The following is a 23,239-nucleotide window of genomic DNA, read 5'->3' on the forward strand; positions in this document are numbered from 1 at the left end:
AACTTCGAACTACTTAAACCTAACTAACCTAAAGACATCACACACATCCATGTCCGAGGCAGGATTCGAACCTGTGACCGTAGCGGTCGCGCGGTACCAGACGGATGAGTCTTGTTTTACACTGTTTCCAACATCTGGTTGATGCCTGTTTCCATAAGAGAAACGTGACGGGGGTTTCGGTGATGATACGGCAGCCACATTGCGGCATCCCTCTGCAAGGCGGCCATACCGGCAAGAATTATGTGGCTATTTTGACTAATCAGGTCCATCCTACAGTACAATAGTTGTTACCCAATGGTGATTCCCTATTCCACGACGTCAGTGTCCTGTTTTCACAGCTGGCATCGAACAGGACTGGTTTTGTGAGCACCAGCAGGCCGCCACAGACACGAAATCTCAATATCATTGAGCCTTTGTGGTCTGCTTTTATGAGAACATCGCATGACCGCTATACATCTGCATCGTCGTTACCTGAAGTGGCCACTATTTCGCATATTCCCTTGAAAAACACATTGGGTCTGTGTTTATCCTTTAAGAGATGCCTGGAAGTTTTGAATGCCAATCGTTTTCCTACACCGTCACCTACACTTTTTGGAATTTCCGTCCCTGATCTGTTCCAAGTGGCTTTCGAGAATTGCAATGTTGGAGTACATCTGCATACTTGGAAAGATGGAAGGATTTTCAATGTCGGTCTTTTGAAAACAAAAACTAAGCGGTACGAGATAGCCGCTCGTGAACTCCTGTATGCTGATGATGCTGCAATTGTTGCGAACTTCGCAGAAGAGCTGCAAGAGCTAGTATCAAGGTTTAGTCACGCATGCCACCTATTCTCGATGAGTGTGAACAGCAGTAAGACCATAATTATCGTTCAGGGTGCTAACACAAAGCCGAATATCACACTAGATGGCACTACTCAGCAAGTCGTAGATAACTTCTGCTATCTTAGATCTACTATAGAATCAAACACGTCTGTTGACAAGGAAATTGATGCTCGCATTGGAAGAGCTGCGACAACTTTTGGCAAACTCTACACGTGTTTGGAAAAACAACAAACTCTCTCTGACCACCAAAATTCTTGTATATCAAGCTTGCGTCCTCAGAATCCTTTTGTGTGCATCGGAAACATGGACTACCTATGCCAAACAAGAACGTCGCCTTAATGCTTTCCACATGTGGTGCCTGAGATCCATCCTCGGAGTAACGTGGAAGGAGCGACTGACCAACGAAGCAGTGTTACCTAAAACTAACTGCAACAGTATTTCAGCTATCTTGAAGCAGAAACGACTCCGCTGGCTGGGACACGTCCACCGTATGGATTCTGACAGATTACCACGTGAGGTGATGCTTGGAGAGATCTCTATAGCCAAAAGACCTGTAGGGTGTCCTGTATTGAGGTTCAAGGACTCCTGTAAACGGGACAAACAGATGGTAGGCACGGGCTAGCATGAGACCACAGTGGCGTGATGATATATCATATGGAATGTCGAAGCATGATGAAGGCTTGTTAGACAGATTAAGGCAGAAAAAGCTTAGCAATGCTACCCCTGCTCCTGCCTCAACAACCAGATACACTTGTGGCAATTGCGGCAAGAGATGCCGTGCTGCCAATGGCTTGACAAGTCACATGAAAAAAATGCAACCCGTAAACACACAGACACTGCAACAATCATCTACCAAGATGTCGTGCCAAATGTTGTGTCTGTGGTGTTATTTTTGTTCAGCTCTGTATACTGGCACCACGGAAACATTATTGAAAAGACACAAGGCGGATTTTATTTCTATGTTACCCAATATTTAGTGTTGAATTTAACTGAGTTTGCTAATGAATCAACAAATTATACTACCTGATAAAGAAAAAGTGAATTACCCTGAAGACATTGTCGGATGTCAATGTAACTTCGTACATGCCCACACCACCGTTTGGTATGTTAAAGATTAGAAACTGCAAGTCTCGGTATCAAGCAAAGAGACCACCAGAATACAGTAGTGTTGGTCATTTTGATTGTTGTTACCAGACCTTGTAGGGTGTACAAGGAGCGTTGACAGCGTCCAATGTCGAGAGATCACTGAAAAGGACAAAGGGATGTCGCACACTCGTTTGAGACACATTTATCAGTACCTGACAGATTTGTGCGTTTCCGTTTGGCAGGCTGGTCGAATCATGCAATATCTACATTTGTGGGCCACTCGGATGTAACAGTGGCCGACGTTTGGCATCATGCGAAAGTGTGGGAGGGTCCGATGGGGGGCGGTAAGCACATTAGTCGTCATGGTTTCGGTCGAACACATCTGACCACTTCAAGGAAGCATCGTTGTATTCCTCACCATGCACATCGCAACCCCGTCAGGTCTGCGCCTTCCATAGGAGAACAAGTAATGGACTGCCAGCAACAATCTGCACCATTGGTCTGAGGCTAGCAGCAGCCGGACTATGGAATTACCGTCCGATGGGTAAGCTTCCGTTAACACCGCAGCACAGTTGGTGCCATTACTGGGGAGCATAGTCTGCTGATGAATGACGTGGTCCTACCCCGGATGCCCATCGTCGGCGAGTACAGCGGTGACTTAGTGACAGGTGCCGTTCTTCCCATGTTTTGGAGAGGCACAGTGCTGTTGCTTCTGTCGTCAAGGTGAGGGAGCAACCACGTACGACTTCAGGTCTCGGTTGTAGTGACTGAGTGATCTCTGATGGCCCAATGGTACGTCATGGGCTTCCTGCGGCACCGTGTGTTACCTGTCGTGCGTCAGTACCAACATGGTTCTTGTCGCTGTGAAATGACAGCGTGGTGCTGAGGCACTCCACTGGCTAGCCTGTCGCCCCACAGAAGTTGTGTAGGACCAGCTCGAACCTCAGCTCCGTCGCAGTGCCAATTTCTAGGGTGTCGACGATCAGTTCCTTCAGCTGTTTGTCAGAGTGCCTCAGGACAGAAAACAGCTGCTTTATGAAGAATTCGTAACTGAACCAGTAAATGTAAGGAGCGCACGACAGAAAAAGCAGAACATCTTGAACAACTAGAGATAGGGCGTTCATATACGCAGGACATGTACATCAGTATATTCTGCAGAAATGATCAGCACTTCAGTCAGCTCGGTGCAGCATCTGTCCTGTGACCTATCAGGCACAGCGTCCGCCATTGGTCCTGATAACTTGTTCTACGCGTGATGACACCGACGCGTATAAGACGCGAATGGCGTCCTGTGGTACAGCCACCTATGTTGCATTCAGCGCTGCACCCGTCATATATCCCATACATCTTCTATTGGCCACAAGTCTGGTGATCTGGCGGGCCAGGTTACAAGGCAGACATCCTGTGACACCAAGTAGGCACTTGTTCCCGCAGCAACGTGTTATCGTGCATTGTCTAGCTGAAAAATGCCATGTGTAGAAAAGGTATGGCTACGGGTTGCAGGATCTCATTCACGTAGGTCACACTGGTCGCAGTGCCCTTGACAGGCACCAACTGTGATTTGTGCTTGTACTCAATAGCACCCCAAACCATAATGCCTTGAGTCGGCGCCATATGTCTTGTGCAAATGCACTCAGTGTGATGCCGCGCACCGTGTCGGTGGCGAACCAAAATGCTGCCATTATTTTCAAGCTAACAGAACCTGGATTCACCTGGAAACACTATCTGATGCCATTCCTTTCCCCAGTGACGTTGCATATACCACTACCATATAGCATGTTTCTGCACATTCGTCAAATGTAGGCGGAGAAGTGGAGGACGCGCACGTAGTCAGTGACGTAATAAACGGCGATGAAGCATCATCCCCTGCTAGTGTGTGGTGTGCTACATTTGCCACTGTTGCGCCAGGCCGAGGAGGACACAGATCTATACTGCAGTGCTATTCGGATGAGGTGTTGACCTTCTCGGGGTTCGGTCTGGGTGGTGCGACCTGACCCATCTCGCCGTGTTCTACGGCCTTCAGTGAACCATTCTGTACACATCCATTGCACTGCCGAAACACTTCGTCCCACAAGAGCAGCAGTTTCCTGTGTGTATGAATCATATTCTTGAAACTTCCTGGCAGATTAAAACTGTGTGCCCGACCGAGACTCGAACTCGGGACCTTTGCATTTCGCGGGCAAGTGCTCTACCAACTGAGCTACCGAAGCACGACTCACGCCCGGTACTCACAGCTTTGGAGTTTGGAAGGTAGGAGACGAGGTACTGGCAGAAGTAAAGCTGTGAGTACCGGGCGTGAGTCGTGCTTCGGTAGCTCAGTTGGTAGAGCACTTGCCCGCGAAAGGCAAAGGTCCCGAGTTCGAGTCTCGGTCGGGCACACAGTTTTAATCTGCCAGGAAGTTTCATATCAGCGCACACTCCGCTGCAGAGTGAAAATCTCATTCTGGAATGATATTATTCTTTCCAATAATGAGCCCTCTTTCAAACTGACTCATTTGACAGTACGGTCTGCGAGCATCCTGCACGTCTCACGTCTGCTCAAGTCACGCTGATCCATTACCTTTCGTTTGTAGCGACACCGAGAGCAACAGGTAACATTAGTGTAGAACTTAAACCCACGGGGCAACATGATTCAAATGTTAATGATTTCTGCAGAACATACTAATGTCGTTCAAGGTGTTCTGTTTTCTTTGAACGTGATTGCAGTATATCTGTATCGCTGATTCAAACCACATCATTTGACTATCCTTACAGTAAAGGATACTTTTTATTTGCTACCTACACAGTGTACATCTTCACGAACAACATTTTACAGACGTGATAAAAATGATGATTCGTGTGTTGCGATTGTTATTTGCTAGAGTACGTCTGCCGAACGCTCTATATAGTCGACGACATAACAGTCCAGATGTCGGAATCGAGGATTGCTCTGACGTTCAGTTAAAGTGGGTTATTAGGTTACGGTTAATTGGACGAAGTTTATTGGAGACTGCGAGTATCTAGGTATATCAAGAGTAGCCATATTCAAATACGTGACAGCGAAAGCTATCTGTCCTGAAGATCCAGAGCGAAGAGAAATACAGGACGAAAATCAGTCTTTGGGGTCGAGAAATTCGGATATTTGATACAAACAGTTTGACAGTAATGGTATAGTGTATAGACTATTAGTTAATCTGCAAAGATTTATTTGTGGTTCATTAATTAATATTCCTTGTGGTCTTACGTTCACTGGTTTTCGACTGAGTGCTCCTTAGTCGCTGTCGATTGGTAAGTGGCTTGGCCAAAAGATAGTGCGAGCATGATTACTTAAAATGTCTGGAAACTGGAGAATATCATATTTGCAAGAAGATTACAACGAACTATATCATGATCGTATCAACTTACTGAGCTAAAGGGGAAAGGAGGTGAGGGAACTGACTTTAGTCCCTCGCTGAATCGTGAAAAACTTTTCAGATTTCGCAAAAAATTCTGCTGGGCACACTTGTTTCCAGTCATTATCTGCTACACTTTCCGGGTTTCTGACACTGAAGCGAAACGTCTTTCTTTGAGAGCACGAAGCAAGTTCTTTTCCCAGGGTTTGGCTGCCAGGAGAAGGGAGACGAGGTCAGCTGACCTCCGTGCCCCTTCTTGCGTACACTCTTGAACTGAATCTGTACAGATTTTCCGATGCAAACTGGCTGCTGATAAACTATGTGTTTCCCGAAAGCGCAATGAAGCTGTGTGAACTTGAAACACGTCATACAATAGAGCGGTGATGATTATCGTCACTCAATGAAGGTGTGACAGTACTTCAAGAAAGTGGCGAGCATTAACATAAGTTGTGTGTGGACTTCACATTTTCTTATCTTTTGTTTAAGCAAATATTTCTTATAATTATATTCTTCTAACAAAGAGTCCATGACAATATCCGTATTAATCTGTAACGTGGAACTCGCACAGATGCCCACCCAGAATTACTTTGATATAATCGAATTCTCCGAGAATTTTTCATAGTGATCTCTAATAACAAAATTCAGTGATTCCGCTCAGTGTTCCCACACAACAAGCAGCAAATGTAGCGCTAAATGTGTAGTTTCAAATAAACACGTCGCGGACATTGGTGATACTCCTAGCATACTGCACCCAGGAAGTGAGAAAACAAGAAAACCAACGAGTATAAATATCTAGGAGAGTGTAGGCAACCCTGTGTTTCGGCAAGAATATCATTATCAGTTCGAGTAAACAAGCTGGAACTCGTATACCAATTGATCAAGAGCACGTATAGCCAGAAGTGTTACTACCGTAACAGAAAAAAATGAAGCACTGCCAGTCATCCCCTTGAAGCTCTACATGCTTCAGAATGTCCAGTGCTAATTAGCAGAGGAGAGTCTCACACACAAACGTGAAATCATTTGAGAAAGATAATGAGGATGACATTGTGACCAGTCCACTTTCACAGAAGGTAATGAATATAAAAGACGACAAAAACAGGATCTCTACAAAAACTGTGAAAAACCACGGACCCGACCAGGAACAGACGTCTACCTTTGTACTGACATCTCTGTAGGATGCTTCTCAGGAAGCTGACCACTCAGCTTGCGACGTAAGTGCAAAAAAGTAACACCAAGCCACTAAAGTTGATGGAAGCGACATAGAATCTGCAAGAAGTGGGAGGTACGAGAAGACATTAAAAAGATCGGAAATGCCTCAGTAGAATGCTTAAGCAAGTGAGGTTCCAGAACAAAGTACCAAGAATAAAGTCAGCTGACCTCCGGACAGAGGAAAGGAAGGAACAACACAACCAGAGGACGTGCAGGTGCTGGGAGAACAGCAAACTGCGCTCCACACACAGTACGTAAATTTTGTGATCCTTAACTGGCCTCTACGAAACAAGAAGAGAACAATAACGTACTGTTGAAATCTTTTGTCCATTCAAAAACTTTTCGAAGCGCAATCTTTGTCAATGTAACTACGTATTTCTAGTGCGCATTTTTATTCAACAAAATGTTACGAACATTCGTATCGAACTCGAGTTTATCGCCACGCGAGATGTTCCATCTTTCAGTAAGTATAAAATTTCTCAGCCAAACTTTATAGCAACAGCTAGGTCCTCCGGTGATTTGCAGCCATATTCTTGAAACAGTGAGTTTCTCTTCATTTCAGAATACCAACAGTAACAACATTTGTCGTCTTCTCATAATGACCTAGTATCTTCTTCAAAAAACCAGCATATTTTTGGACACGGCTTGTCGGTCCCTATGTAGTAGTAAGTACATATTAATGGTATTTTATTATTCCGAATTTAATCTCTGTCGACTGCTTATTCACAATCCGTCTCATTTTCTGTTTCTACATGTAGTTCTTCTGCGGGGTTCGACACCCAGTCAGTGTCTCATTAGCCTATCATTCAGTGTTTTCCTTGGCTCTTCTGGGAAGTGTCCTCTCTGCCTGCTGGGCTCTGATTGCACCATGACAGGAATACACTCCTGGAAATTGAAATAAGAACACCGTGAATTCATTGTCCCAGGAAGGGGAAACTTTATTGACACATTCCTGGGGTCAGATACATCACATGATCACACTGACAGAACCACAGGCACATAGACACAGGCAACAGAGCATGCACAATGTCGGCACTAGTACAGTGTATATCCACCTTTCGCAGCAATGCAGGCTGCTATTCTCCCATGGAGACGATCGTAGAGATGCTGGATGTAGTCCTGTGGAACGGCTTGCCATGCCATTTCCACCTGGCGCCTCAGTTGGACCAGCGTTCGTGCTGGACGTGCAGACCGCGTGAGACGACGCTTCATCCAGTCCCAAACATGCTCAATGGGGGACAGATCCGGAGATTTTGCTGGCCAGGGTAGTTGACTTACACCTTCTAGAGCACGTTGGGTGGCACGGGATACATGCGGACGTGCATTGTCCTGTTGGAACAGCAAGTTACCTTGCCGGTCTAGGAATGGTAGAACGATGGGTTCGATGACGGTTTGGATGTACCGTGCACTATTCAGTGTCCCCTCGACGATCACCAGTGGTGTACGGCCAGTGTAGGAGATCGCTCCCCACACCATGATGCCGGGTGTTGGCCCTGTGTGCCTCGGTCGTATGCAGTCCTGATTGTGGCGCTCACCTGCACGGCGCCAAACACGCATACGACCATCATTGGCACCAAGGCAGAAGCGACTCTCATCGCTGAAGACGACACGTCTCCATTCGTCCCTCCATTCACGCCTGTCGCGACACCACTGGAGGCGGGCTGCACGATGTTGGGGCGTGAGCGGAAGACGGCCTAACGGTGTGCGGGACCGTAGCCCAGCTTCATGGAGACGGTTGCGAATGGTCCTCGCCGATACCCCAGGAGCAACAGTGTCCCTAATTTGCTGGGAAGTGGCGGTGCGGTCCCCTACGGCACTGCGTAGGATCCTACGGTCTTGGCGTGCATCCGTGCGTCGCTGCGGTCCGGTCCCAGGTCGACGAGCACGTGCACCTTCCGCCGACCACTGGCGACAACATCGATGTACTGTGGAGACCTCACGCCCCACGTGTTGAGCAATTCGGCGGTACGTCCACCCGGCCTCCCGCATGCCCACTATACGCCCTCGCTCAAGTCCGTCAACTGCACATACGGTTCACGTCCACGCTGTCGCGGCATGCTACCAGTGTTAAAGACTGCGATGGAGCTCCGTATGCCACGGCAAACTGGCTGACACTGACGGCGGCGGTGCACAAATGCTGCGCAGCTAGCGCCATTCGACGGCCAACACCGCGGTTCCTGGTGTGTCCGCTGTGCCGTGCGTGTGATCATTGCTTGTACAGCCCTCTCGCAGTGTCCGGAGCAAGTATGGTGGGTCTGACACACCGTTGTCAATGTGTTCCTTTTTCCATTTCCAGGAGTGTATATCTTCTTACCGTCCTTCTGAAAATGAACCAGTTAGTTTGTTCCCAACAATGGTCATGTCTTGTGCTCTTGTGACTATATTAAGTTAGGTGAGTCCAGTATTAGAAAATTCGCAACATTGTTCATAATGCGATATCCAAACGGAAGATGTACAGGTAGAGCACTAATATTCTCTTTTTAATTGTTGTTGTTGCCGCGTACTTTGTTATTGAATCACAATCTAGCCTGTCAGCCAACCCTGTGTTGGCTAAATTCTTTCGTAGTATCCTGCATTCTCTTTTAAGTAAGTGATCGACTTCTCCTTTTCGATTCATACACAAAATGCACAGTGTCTCCGAAACTTACAAACTCTCTGGCTTACAACAGAGCTGTCATCCATGGACCCATTCCTACACCCAATACCTTTTTGTTACAAATCAAAGTCGTGGCCGCTCTGATTTCCAGATCCAGAAAGCGGTAGCTTCTTTTTATAATCCGTTCTTTTGGGTTAGTTCACTCTGATAAGTACTCTTTACTCTTCCAGTACTTCCATGGCCAGCTTTCATCCATTCTGTAACAAAATTAATGTCCGTAACATACTTCGTCTTCTTCAAGTTTATGTTGCTGAGCTTAATAACACGAAACGACAATGCAGGAATTCGAGTTTGGAGCGTAAACGCGTTGAAACAAAGTCTCCGTTTTGTTTTCAGAATGTACGGCCGCCATAAGGGACATGCTCGTAATGAAAACGACTAGCATCTTGTGGAGATTTCCATTTTGAAGGAGATTTTTCCACTGATGTGATTTTCAGTGAGATGCGTTACGTGCCACGTGCATGTCTCCGGTGAATATCCCAAATTCTCTGTAGATAGACGACCTTGCCTTTGTCTTTAACGAAGTGGGACGTCAACGGTACATTAAACCAGATCCATCTTTCCCTTCCTCTAACCTTACAAACTTCGTTTGATTTCTATTACTGTCTATAGTTATGATTACACACATTCCATTCGACACATGCTTACGATGAACGTATAATAATAAACGACTTAGATGTATTCAGAAATCTGTAGTATCTTCAAGTTTCTCTTCATTTTCCTTAATGAAACGTATCTGTTACACAGAGCAAGATATGAATCTCATGGAGTATGTGGTAAAGTATATGTTTGTGTTTTGATCCTCCAGTAGTGGTGCTAGAAACCTTAATGCTAACAAGTTCTTCTGTTAATAAGGCTCGTAGAAACAGCAGAGAATGCTCGGGACACATTTCAAAGATTTTAATTAAATGTTAAACACCTTTTTGGCATACACAAATTCTACTGTCACCACTGAGCAAGGTGGTGTAGTTTGGTGACATGCAGGGCCTATATACAGCTTTGTTAGAAACGTGAGGATTGTGCCGGCCGCGGTGGTCTAGCGGTTCTAGGCGCTCAGTCCGGAACCGCGCGACTGCTACGGTCGCAGGTTCGAATCCTGCCTCGGGCATGGATGTGTGTGATGTCCTTAGGTTAGTTAGGTTTAAGTAGTTCTAAGTTCTAGGGGACTGATGACCACAGATGTTAAGTCCCATAGTGCTCAGAGCCATTTGAACCATTTTTTTCGCGAGGATTGCTTTAGCTTTCTGATTTAATCGCTGCGACTGTAGAAGCTAACCAGATATTTTGGTTGAAGCCTGTATATTAGATGCAAGAACTCCTTTAACAAGAATATCCATTTCTCACTGGCATGAGGGAAATACTTTTTGCGAACGTCACATTACATCCACTCGTACTTTGCAGCGACACTGCTACTACTTTCTGGTTTTCAGCAGAAAACTCACAGAATACAGAAGACGCAAATGAAAATTATTACAAGTACCCAGTCACGGAGCCAGTACGCATACTACACTGGCTGGTGCCACCTCACAAGTTTTGTACTGGCAATGGCTGATTCTAAAATTAAAAATTATTCTAACGTGTCTGTTCAGACTACAGCTTTAACACCCACGCTAGAAACTGCCTGTTTAATGCAAAGCTTCATTTTGTGTATCGATAACAGAGAATCCATACAGAAACTGCTTTGCAATTCGTCACCCGTCCGCCCCCCCCCCCCCTCACTTAATTAGAAAATTTTGTTCGTTTTCATCCCTTTACCATAGAGACCACGACGCTTCAGTTTACAGCTTCCTGACAGATGCTCTTTGCAATTTGTAACAACTGAAACATCTCCCAGTCGTGAGACAGCGGGGGTTTACCGATTTGATCCGAGCTAGAACCTCAGATTATCAATGGCGTAGCGGTGGTCATAAACCCCAGAATATTTACCATCTACACCTGCTTTACCGGTATGACTTCAAGAATGGCTACGTACAGTGTATTGTGTTATAAGGACGCAAAAGTTAACAAACCTTGTATTCATCTAATACTTTTGTATCTCAGAATGAGCTACTGTGGGACAAAGCTGACTCAACGAGTTTTATCCATTTATCATTGAAAGAGGTGTCACATAAAATTTTAATTTTGGCTCTTTTATCTCTTCACCTGATACGGATGTGCAATTCGCAAACAAAGCCGTGTTTGTCGTAAGTGGAACACGGAAGGAAGGTCAATAACTATATCTGGAAGGTCGAAGTCAACAGCAGGGTCGGTATATGTAAAGCAACTAGTCGTGATAGGCATTTACTCTTGCACAGTACTATTTTGACTAAGCCGAGGCACCTTGCTTAGCCCATTACTGTGAGTGGCTGAGTCCACGTCACACTCCTCCTGCACCTCTCGTTCCCTACCCCCCCCCCCCCCCTCGCCCCTCAGCTGCAAACCCTCTGAGCTTCTACTAACAGCACCAACTGGCTGGTATTTTAAAGACGTAATGACTCGGCAGTTTGCAGCAGTGAAGTAACAAAAATTATTTTTCTAATGCTAAGTCAATCATGTACGAGTACAGGGCTATTAATGAGACAGTAATTCTTTTAACATATTGAGTAATGATTGTGGCAAAAGTGAATTCAATGTTCCTTAAGTTATTTTATGACGTTTTGTGGAAGCAGTGAACTCGAGAGATTTCCCGTTACTAAGCATGAAGAGAAGTATTTTTTATCCGTTTGGAAGTTCGTAAAAACAAAACGTTTTTGATTGAAGCCATCAGTTTTTTCATGTATAGTGTAGTTACATTGTTTCATAACAGTTTTTATGGTAAAAATGATATAATTACCATAAAATTGGAGACATAATTGCGTAAATATTTAAGCTGTCACTGTGTTTTCTCTGCCACACAGTAACAACATTTGGTTCTAAAAATTGAATTCTACCGTGTTACCTCTCTGTACGAACTTTAACTTTAAGGGTTCCTATTATCAAAGAACACAATAACTGAAACTTCCTGGCAGATTAAAACTGCGTGCCGGACCGAGACTCGAACTCCGGACCTCGACCTTTCGCGGCCAAGGGCTCTACCGTCTGAGCTACCCAAGCACGACTCACGCCCCGCCCTGACAGGTTCATTCTGAACACAATGAAGTACTTATAACATACAAACAATAACTCTAATTAATAGCACCATCATTTAAGCTTTGGCATATTGCACTTCTTGAGTAACTTACAATAGTAGATGGTATGATCGGTTTAGAGTGAGGAACTGGAAGTTTAGTAACAGATAAGAGCTCCAGACTTACAGTTACTTTCGTTTAAAATCATTTTCTACTTTATTGGCGCATTCAGATACTGCAAACTAACAGTGGCGGATAAGAGAACTGGTCAGGTGAAGATTTTCTTAGGAACAAAATACTTAGTGGTTTGCGCAGAGTATAATATCGCCTCCGGTGACAGCTACACTACCTGCGCCACTGCTAGCGGTGCCGATGTACTCCGGTACCGACCAGGCAGCGCCCTTAACCGATCCGTGAGATGGCGTGGCGTTATTGCTCTGCACCAGCTGGATATATTCCGGCTTCCGCAGCGCGACGCTCCATCACCCACGCTGTATGCTATAAGGTCACTGGAGGGACACGACAGCAGACTGGCTGCAGTCTTCTGAGTACCTTTGATTTCATTGGCGGCTAACGCTGTGGTTCCGGGTTGTCATTGCTACTTTTATAGTGTGAACTGCGTTGCTGGTGAAGTAATTAAGAGCAGGCATAATTGAGCCGTCACTCATGCAAAAAACATGGCCAATACATCACGGAATGTTAAGTCTGCTGCAACTATTCTGCATTCGCTGACATTGCTAAAGCAAAAAGAGAAATCAGGATCTCAGAAAACAATTGTTAACAATAAACATGGCGTGATAGCAATGTCAGGCAATACAGAGGAAGGAAATGAAACGCAAAACAGTTATGCTGTATAGGATATTTTGTCACAGTGTTTTAAATCAGGCCTTCATTCGATTTTACTGCTACAAGGAACACCATTCTGCTTTTATTAAAACCGATCGGAGCAGAAATAGATAACTGACATCAGTGCTCAGCAATATAGCACCATCAGAAAAGGAAACAACGTTCACACCAGTGTTGTGTATTATAAGAGGCACCGTAGTTTTTACTTTGTACATTATACAATGGCTATGGGATTCAACAAGACAGCAAAATCTGGGAAAATGGTTCACCCCACACTCTTGGTTCAACCCAACAATCGCTATGTAACACGTTCACATGTTCCTTTCAAAGCAAAGATACAAATCACAGCGTCCAAGGATGTCAAAACTTGCTTCTAAAAGGTTTGCAGACTTATATATCTTCCCACAATCTTGCCCAAACAAAAATCTGAAAATGCTGTGACAGTATTCTCCCTTTTTATCAGGTTGAGGCCACATCCGCTTTTCACGAAAATTTAACCTTTAAGGTATATCGAGTTGAATACATATGTTTTACTGATTCAGCAGAACTAATTTCGTATATTCTTGTTCATATATTCAACAGCTTGCATGGAGTGTTTTGAAAGTGACTGCACAGCTATCCTCAAACTTAAAAGTGTACGTCAAGTACGAACTAATCCTTTAATTTCCTTGCTTCTTCAATGTCTACTCGTTTTGTATTGATTTCTGTTTTATGTGGCGACAATGTTCATTGCCATGTTAAATATTGGGTTCTGCAGTAGTTCGCCTATTTCTAGGTATGTTGGATACAATTTAGTATTCAAATATCCAGTTTTCTTGCATTTTTCTAATATTAATTATTTCACTGTTGTCACTCTACTTTAGTGTTTTATTCGTCTTGCTACATACGAAGCACTGTACTCAAGGGGTGGCGTCTTTGATTAGTAACCAATACGTCCTCGGACCCGCAATCACAACCGCATAAATTTTGTTTAGTAATCAGCATTGGCGGCCGAAGAGCATGGAAGAGCGGACACAGGTTCTGGGCAGTCTCTTGTCCTTAGGGTGGGAATCTACCCCTAAAGGCGAAAGAGTCAGCAATGATCAACGGCATGACGATACAGAAGGCAATGGAAACCACTGCATTAGACACATACCGTTTATGCACAGGAAATGTGGCTTTTAATTGAAAAGGTGTCATGATGATCTCACCATTGGAAAATGGTTCCAGAATAATCCCCCATGCGTATTTCTGGGAGGGGACAGCCAAAGGGGAGGTGACCATGAGAAAAAGATTGAATTACCAACAAAAGAATAACATTCAACGAGTCGGATGTCAGAATCTTGAAAGTGGTAAGGAAGCACAAAATCTGAAAAGGGAAATGCAAAGGCTCAATCTAGATACAGTATAATAGGGGTCAGTGAAGAGAAACGGAAAGAAGACAAGGATTTCTGGTCAGATGAGTATAGGGTAATAACAACAGCAGCAGAAAACGATATAACGGGAGTAGGATGCGTTATGAATACGTAGGTAAGACAGAGAGTGAGTTTCTGCTAACTGTTCAGTGATAGAGTTGTTCTTATCAGAATCGACAGCAAACCAACACAGACAACGATAGTTCATATACACACGCTGACCTCGCTGGCTGAAAATGAAGAGGTAGAGAAAGTATATGGGGATAGTGAAAAGATAATATATTATGTAAAGGGAGATGAAAATCTAATAGTTCTGGGGGTATGGAGTGCAGTGCAGGGGAAGGAGCAGAAGGAAATGTTACAGGAGAATACGGGCTTGCGACGAGGAATGGCAGAGGATAAAGACTAATTGAGTACTGTATAAATTTCAGCTAGTAGTAGCGAAATTCTGTTTAAAAATCACTAGAGGAGGAGGTAAACTTATGAAAGGCCAGGTGAGACAGTAAGATTTCAGTTAGATTACATCATGGTCAGGCAGAGATTTCGAAATCAGATATTTGATTGTAAGCTGTAATCATGAGTAGACGAAGACTCAGATTACAGTGTAGTAGTGATGAAGACTAGGCTGTACTTTAAGAGATTAGTCAGGAAGAAACAATATGCAAAAAAGTGGGATTACGGAGGTACTAAGGAATGACGAGGTACGCTTGAAGCTCTCTAAGGCTATTGATAAAGCAAAACAAAAATAGCACAGTAGGCAGTACACTTGAATAGAAATGTGTATCTCTAAAAAGGGCAATCACAGAAGTTGGAAAGAAAAACATAATTACACAAAAGGTAACAGCGAAGAAACTATGGGTAACAGAAGAAATGCTTCAGTTGAACTATGAAAGAAGGAAGTAGAAAAACGTTCAGAGAAATTCAGGAATACAAAATAAATAAACATGGAGTGTAGGGAAGGTAAGACGAAATGGCAGCACTAGAAACGTGAAGAAATCGAAAATGACTGTTTGAAGGACTGTCTCAGAATATAGGAGAGTCAAAACAATCTTCGGTGAAATTAAAAGCAAGGGTGGTAACAATAAGAGTGCAACGGGAATTCCACTGTTAAATAAAGAGTGAAGATTTGTACGATGTGATAGAAGAAGGAACAGGAGTCGATTTAGAAGACTTAGGGGACCCAGAATCAGAATCAGAATTTAAGAGAGCTTTGGAGGACTTAAGAGAAAATAAGGCAAAAGGGGTAGATAACATTCCATCGGAATTTCTAAAATCATTCGGGGAAGTGGGAACAAAACGACTATTCACATTTGTGTTTACAATGTATGAGTCCAGCGACATACTATCAGGCTTCCGGAAAAATTTCATCCACACAATTCCGAAGACTGCAAGAGGTGACAAGTGCGAGAATTATCGCACAATCAGCGTAACAACACATGCATCCAAGTTGATTACAAGAATAATATACAGAAGAATAGAAAATAAAATTGAGGATGTGTCTGATGACTATCAGTTCGGCTTTAGGAAAGGTAGAGGCACCAGAGAAGTAATACAGACCTTGCGGTTGATAATGGAAGCAAAACAAAAGAAAAATCAAGACGTATTCATAGGATTCATCGAACGAGAAAAAGCGATCGACACTGTAAAATGATGCAAGATGTTCGAAATTCTGAGAAAAGTAGGGGTAAGCCATAGGGAGAGATGGGTAATACACAATGCGTACAAGAACCAAGAGGGAATAATGAGAGTGGACGACCAAAAACGAAGAGCTAGGATTAAGAAGGGCGTAAGACAAGGATGTTAGTGTTTAGCCTCTATAGTTTAATCTGTACATCTATTAAGCAATGATGGAAATAAAAGAAACGTTCAGGAGTAGAATTAAAATTCAAGGTGATGAGATTCCTATCCTGAGTGTAAGTGAAGAAGAATTACATGATCTGCTGAATAGAATGAACAGTCCAATGTGGACAGAATACAGACTGAGAGTAAATCGAAGAAAGACGAAAGTAATGAGAAGTAGCATAAATGAGCACAGCGAGAAACTTAACATCAGGATTGCTGGTAGATGAAGTTAAGGAATTCTGCTACCTAGGCAGTGAAATAACCGTTGACGGATGGAGTAAGGAGGACATCAAAAGCAAACTAGCAAATACAAAAAGAGCATTCTTGGGTAAGAGAAGTGTACTAGTATGGGCCCCAATTTGGGGAAGAAATTTCTGAGATAATAAGGTTGGAGTGCAGCATTGTTTGGTAGTGAAACATAGACTGTGGGAAAATCGAAACAGGAGAGAATCGAAGCATTTGAAATGTGGTGCTACCGACGAATGTTGAAAATTAGGTGGACTGATAAGGCAAGAAATGAGGAGAAGCGACAGGGTGATAGGACATCCATTAAGACATCAGGGAATGATTTCCATGGTACCGGAGGGAGCTGTAGAGGGCAAAAACTGTAGAGGAAAGCAGAAACTGAAATACATCCAGCAAACAGAGGATGTAGATTGCAAGTGTACTCTCAGGTGAAGAGGATGGCATAGGAGGAAAAAGAAGTACGAAGATGACTTGCTGTTGATTTGAACATAGTTTGCGATGTCTGTAAGGACTTTATACTAAGCATATTCTCTCTTTGTTAGTTGTTATTTTAGACAATGTCTTCTGATAGGATAGTTGAACATTTATCTTGTCAGATAGAATAGCAAATGTTTTGAATTCATGGTGTCATACGGCTTTAATGTAGTTGATAAACGATATTTGTTTTGTACATAAAGACAAATCTGCTTGCTTTTCATACAGGCTGTCCCACGAGTAATTGTCAACATTCAGAGATATGACAGGAGCGATCATTCGAAGCAAGAAATTGTAATAAACATTTACCTTGAAAGTAAAGAGCTTTTCTATCCTTCGAAGCAAACCTCTTCTACGGCAAGCTCTATGGTTTTCATATTCTGAGAGAAGTATTATGAACCAGAAAAAGAAACACTTATCTACTAAACATGGGTTCTAAAGGCATACCTTGAGAGCTATGGGGACACCTGTTCAGTAGAAGAAGCGTGTTCTACATCGGTGAAGATGAATTAGTACTCATAGCTCTTATGACATGCAGTTTAGAGCCCAGTTTACTGCACATCTTTGTCTTTTTTTGATGCATAATACGATCTCTGAAAAAATTCAAAGCAAAGAGTTTGTAGTAAAATAGAGCAGTCTCACAGTTTCAAGAATGACGAAATGCTCATAACCCGTAAGGCATACACTTAAGAATCTATGTTTACTGGATTCTTATGCTTCCAATCGTCGCTCCTGCCATATCCATTAATACTGACCACCCCTCCTGTGACATTCTGCAATTTCTTAATTTAACAGACCGGTATCGAGCACATGTTCATCATCAGTGGTCCCATAGAAAATTTATAAAATAGTCCATAATAAATACTACAAGCGTTAGGATATGTTAGACTGTTTGAAACTTACTAATATTGTACTTTTAAGTCGTCGTACAAACTTTTTCACGTTGTTGTTGTTGTTGTGGTGGTGGTTTTCAGCCCAATGACTGGTTTGATGCAACTCTCCATGCAACTCGATCATGTGAAAGTCTCTAAGTCTCTTCATTTCCATGTACTGAAACCAACATCCTTCTGAATCTGCTTAATGTAGTCATCTCTTGGTCTCCGATTTTTACCCTCGACACTTCCCTCCAGCACTAAACTGGTGATACCTTGATGCCTCAGAACGTGTCCTACTAACCGACCCCTTCTTCTAGTCAAGTTGTGCATAGAATTCCTCTTCTACACAATTCTATTCAGTACCTGCTCATTAGTTACGTTATCTACCCATCTGATCTTCAGCATTTTTCTGTAAGACCATATCTCTTCTTGTTTAAACTGTTTATCGTTCATATTTCACATCTACACATGGCTACACTCCATACATTTACTTTCAGAAAAGACTTCCTATGCTCAATGTTAACAAATTTCTCTTCTTCAGCAATGCTTTACTTGCTATCGTCAGTCTGTATTTTATATCCTCTCTACTTCTACCATCCTCAGTTAGTTAGGTGCCCCACTAACAAAACTCATCTACTACTTTAAGTGTCTCATTTCCTAATCTAATTCTCTCAGCACCACCTGATTTAATTCGCAGTTTTTGCATACCTTGTGTCAATTTCATATGGTTTTTAGAATATTCTCATATTAATGTAAATCAGGCAAATCATGCTTTATAATAACTGCCAATTTTGTTGTGAAAACACGTCAAACTCGATGAAACGATCCATGTTATCGAAGAAAATCTTTGGAGACATTGGCAGTTTGGGAGAGTGGAAGAAAATGGATATATCTCAGTACTTAAATCTACATTATTGAGTAGCTATTTTGTTTTTAGCAACCAGAATCCTGGACAAGACAAAGACCTTTCACTGGGAAATTGTCTTGCTGATTGTCTAGCAAATACTTTCACCAGCATAACTGAAACTGATTTCTTCAATCGTCACATATATTGGAACAATAATAGACATTGCTACCTAAGATATGTCGATCACCGTCTATTCCTAATCAGTGGAACTAAGGAAGAAATAGTTACAACGTGAACAACAAAGCCTAGTTTTCGGAAAGAAAATACAGCACATAACTTCAGCATTTTCAGAAAAGTTACAATACAAACACTGTGATCCACAATCAGTTAAGTGACAATGAAACCTATTTTCGAACTTGAATTAACAGAATTATAAATGTTCACTAAGTCAAGACAACAGCAAATCAAAAATAGCCACACTTAAAATTACAGCACATAACAATGGATATAAATCTACAATTGTAGAATTGCCAAGAGAGTTCTTTCCAAAATAAACAAAACGAGTGCAACTACGTTGAAAGACGAAATTATACTTAAGGAACTCAAAATAAAGAGTGAGCCAAAAATATTGTTTTACCATCCCGGTAACAAATATCAGATAAAATCTAACACGCTCTACGAAAATCAAATCTAAAAATTTGACAGAGAACATAGTAATAACACGAACATAAATTTCAGTTGAATATCCAACAAAGTTTTCCAGATCAGGAGTTTGGAATAAAGACTGCTAAAAAATTATACGTCGGTCAAGGAGGGAGAAATTTTAAAATGAGATTCCGAGAGTACATGAACAGCGACAAAATCGCTAATCAACAGCCATGGTACAATGCATCTCAGTTCTACATACGACTAATAAAGGTAAAAATCTAAACATTCATGAGGAAACAGAAATTTTTACTCACATTAAAAAGATCCGAGTGGTATTCTAAACGAACAAACCGACCCGAAAGGCGGTAATTTCCAAGAATGATTGCCTATCGAAGTCGCGGGGTGTCAAACGATACATATTGAACGTGCTTTCCTAAATCGATCACGCGACTGAGGTGGCGCGTGTTATGATCAATTATTTGTGATCGTCATTTTTATCTGTTTTCCGTCGTTCCCTTAGTTGCTCTAAATTAGATACCTCCGCGAATTACTGGCAAAAAGGGAATTGTTCCCGAAGCGTGCACATCACATGGACTTTTAACGTGATGACAAAACCGACGACGAGTAAGGTAAGTTAGGTTAGGTTAGGTTAGTGTTTAACGTCCCGTCGACAACGAGGTCATTAGAGACGGAGCGCAAGCTCGAGTTAGGGAAGGATTGGGAAGGAAATCGGCCGTGCCCTTTCAAAGGAACCATCCCGGCATTTGCCTGAAACGATTTAGGGAAATCACGGAAAACCTAAATCACGATGGCTGGAGACGGGATTGAACCGTCGTCCTCCCGAATGCGAGTCCAGTGTGCTACCACTGCGCCACCTCGCTCGGTAGTAAGGTAAGTCATCTCCTTTGTAATTATCAGTATTTTTGTGAGGGCCTCCTTTTGTCAGTGCTGTAATGACCACCGTAAGCATACTCAAAACGTCCGTACCAGAGTCGCGTGATCGATTTAGGATTTCACGTTAGATACGTATCGTTTATAATCCGCGACTCCGGCCGGAGTGGTCGTGCGGTTCTAGGCGCTACAGTCTGGAACCGAGCGAACGCTACGTTCGCAGGTTCGAATCCTGCCTCGGGCATGGATGTGTGTGATGTCCTTACGTTAGTTAGGTTTAACTAGTTCTAAGTTCTAGGCGACTGATGACCTCAGAAGTTAAGTCGCACAGTGCTCAGAGCCATTTGAACCATTTAACCCCGCGACTGCGATAGGCAATCATTCTTGGAAATTACCCAAAAAGCTAACATTTTATCGATAATTTTACAGATATCCCTGTCCAGAGACAATGCAACTATTAAACAAAAATATAATGGACTTCATATTGTTTATATTTACACATGTTACTTTTACGTTAACTATATTTTAATACATTTATTAGTAATGTGAGAAACACAGACTGTACACATTACCGAAACCAAAGAAATACGGGCCGAAATCTTTGTCACCTTTGAAAACAAAATTGTCGCTTACGCTATAAAGCATGCTGAGCTACTGCCGTAACACAAGCACTAGCCATTTGCAACTATGGAGGACACTGGTAGGAACTACTTATAGGTTGAACAGAAATGCTAAATGCGGCTAATACATGGGATTCATAATAATAAAACAGAACACTTAGAGGACACCCTGAATCGTCTCATACAGAAAGTAAGTACTGTACAGACTCACCATTGGGTAGAAAGAAGTCGCGGTACTTGGATATGCAGTCATCGAAGCTGGTGTTTACCACCACCTCAGAGACGCCGCTCTCCGACTTCTCTGCCATTCGTCACTGCGGGGATTCACCTCGTGTGCAGACAACGAAGTCTGCCGTCAGGACTGCCTCTCGTAGATCCATCCGCCTTCGTACTCTTCTCTAAGGGTTTTCTCGATCAGCCATACGGCTGAAGTGCGTGTCCGTTTCTACAGCATATATACTGCGCAGTTTTAGGCCTGCCATAATGTCTTAATCACCTATGCGTATGTACTAAAACTCCAGTGTCCTGCTTCTATTGCTTTAGCTGCAGCTGACGTTTCTTTGACGTATGACAGGAGTGAGAGCGTCGTTAAATCTGAAACAAAAAGAAACGTCGACATTCAGAGCCAGGAATTTCGTCGGTGCATGAAGCTAGAAAGCCCAGAATGGAGGTCTTGCGAAAGCGTACACCATGTGATGTTCTTACGTGGGTCGGCTCTCTACATTATCCTCTTTGAGGATAGAGTGCATTTCACTGCCAGCTAATGGAAGCCTACATAGCGTAACAAAATGGTATTAGGTTCGCTTCACGGAAATGGACAGAATTCAGCGGGCTATGTACTAATACCACAACGCCAGGACAAGCCGCCACAATAAATTGGCTCCATCTTGCCGCATAATCTCCGTATGTGTACCGCATCGAAAATATCGGTACAACAGTGAAAATGTCGACCGTGTGTGTTGGACCGTTACTGTTCGTCCTCGAGCTTCCATCCAGTACAATTAGATTCTGCTTTGGGTTTGTTTTACCGGCATTGTTTCTTCTACGTTGAAACTGATGTACATCAGTGTGGATATGTTTACTGATAAAGAATTAGCTGATATGCTCTTTGTGTATGTTTTCGTTTACGCAACGGGAAAGTGGCACAAAGACACCAGGTAGATCTAATATGCAACAATAGCAAGCATGTAACAGAAGCGTGCAAATCAGTCGATGGTGTCACGCTATACGTGCTGTTGCATTAATGCAGTTCGGCAATTTGAACAATACCTGTAAGGGAACTGGTTCGGATTTCTTACGAACCGGGCTGTGCATCGACAGAACAAAGTGAAAACGCTGAGATAAACCCTACAAGTTTCCCCTTAGGATTGTTGCACTTGTCTCATTTCTATGTACATTTTGTTGACTTCTTATTACGGGTTTTTCATTGTTCTGACGGCAGTTTCACTGAATCAACGCGCCTTTTACGTCATGACGAAATTATTACTGCGTTGCGAGCCATAAGAAACCTTACACGCCTCATAACAAAATACTCTGAAAACAACATCCAAAGTTTTGTCTGATGAGTTTGTGTTCATCGTGTATTACATGTGTGTGTGTGTGTGTGTGTGTGTGTGTGTGTGTGTGTGTGTGTGTGTGTGTGTGAGTGGGTGGGTTTGGGAGGGAGGGCGGATGAGTGAGTAGGTGGGTGAGTTCCAGCGCTGCTACGGAGAGCCTGGAGCAACTGGAAACAAACTTGGCACATATATGAGTTAGTAACAAGAGACAGCTACTATTTAAGTGAGATAACCCTAGCACCTCTATTCTTGGGAGTAGGTGTAGGAACTCGGGTTATAAGCATAGCTTGCACTCCTGCAGAAATTCCAACTAAACTTGCGAGATGGAGTAAGAGACCCTTAGCACAGCTAGGGAGATGTGAGGATATGAATGGGCTGACATCTAAATAGAATACGAAGCATTATGAATTGGAAACCAACCACCGTGCGTGCTCAGCAGTTTCACGATGCGTGATTTTCTGTTACGGTGTTTTGCAAAATCCAGTTTTCAGCTGTTAGGGCGTCATCAGGTACAAAGATATGGAGTTGTAACTATGAACTGTGAGAGAGATAGGTTCATCGAGAGAGTCTCTCGGTTGCCTGTCAAAGATGGCAGTCAATAGCGTTCGGTATGAGACTAAAGTTAAACGAGCCATCTCGATAAAAATTTAAGAAAATACTACTTAGAATAAAAGAAAAAAATTACACATTAAGTTAACGAATTATGCAAGAAAGTACAACAATTTTTCAGAAAAAGTCCGCCGCTCGTGGTCTCGCGGTAGCGTTCTCGCT

At 43.0% G+C, this 23,239-nt stretch overlaps 1 protein-coding gene across 1 annotated transcript in view; it reads right to left on the reverse strand.

Moving 5' to 3' along the window:
• Window positions 1–23,239, reverse strand: part of LOC126150433 (PDF receptor-like) — a 492,332-nt gene that overhangs the window by 294,024 nt on the left and 175,069 nt on the right. Inside the window, exon 2 of the mRNA XM_049915877.1 lies at window positions 21,124–21,506. Within this exon, the coding sequence (XP_049771834.1) occupies window positions 21,124–21,220 (97 nt within the window). The 5' untranslated portion in view covers window positions 21,221–21,506. The remainder of the gene's footprint in view (window positions 1–21,123; window positions 21,507–23,239) is intronic.

Source organism: Schistocerca cancellata, chromosome 2, assembly GCF_023864275.1.
Source record: "Schistocerca cancellata isolate TAMUIC-IGC-003103 chromosome 2, iqSchCanc2.1, whole genome shotgun sequence".
Lineage (NCBI taxonomy): Eukaryota > Metazoa > Arthropoda > Insecta > Orthoptera > Acrididae > Schistocerca > Schistocerca cancellata.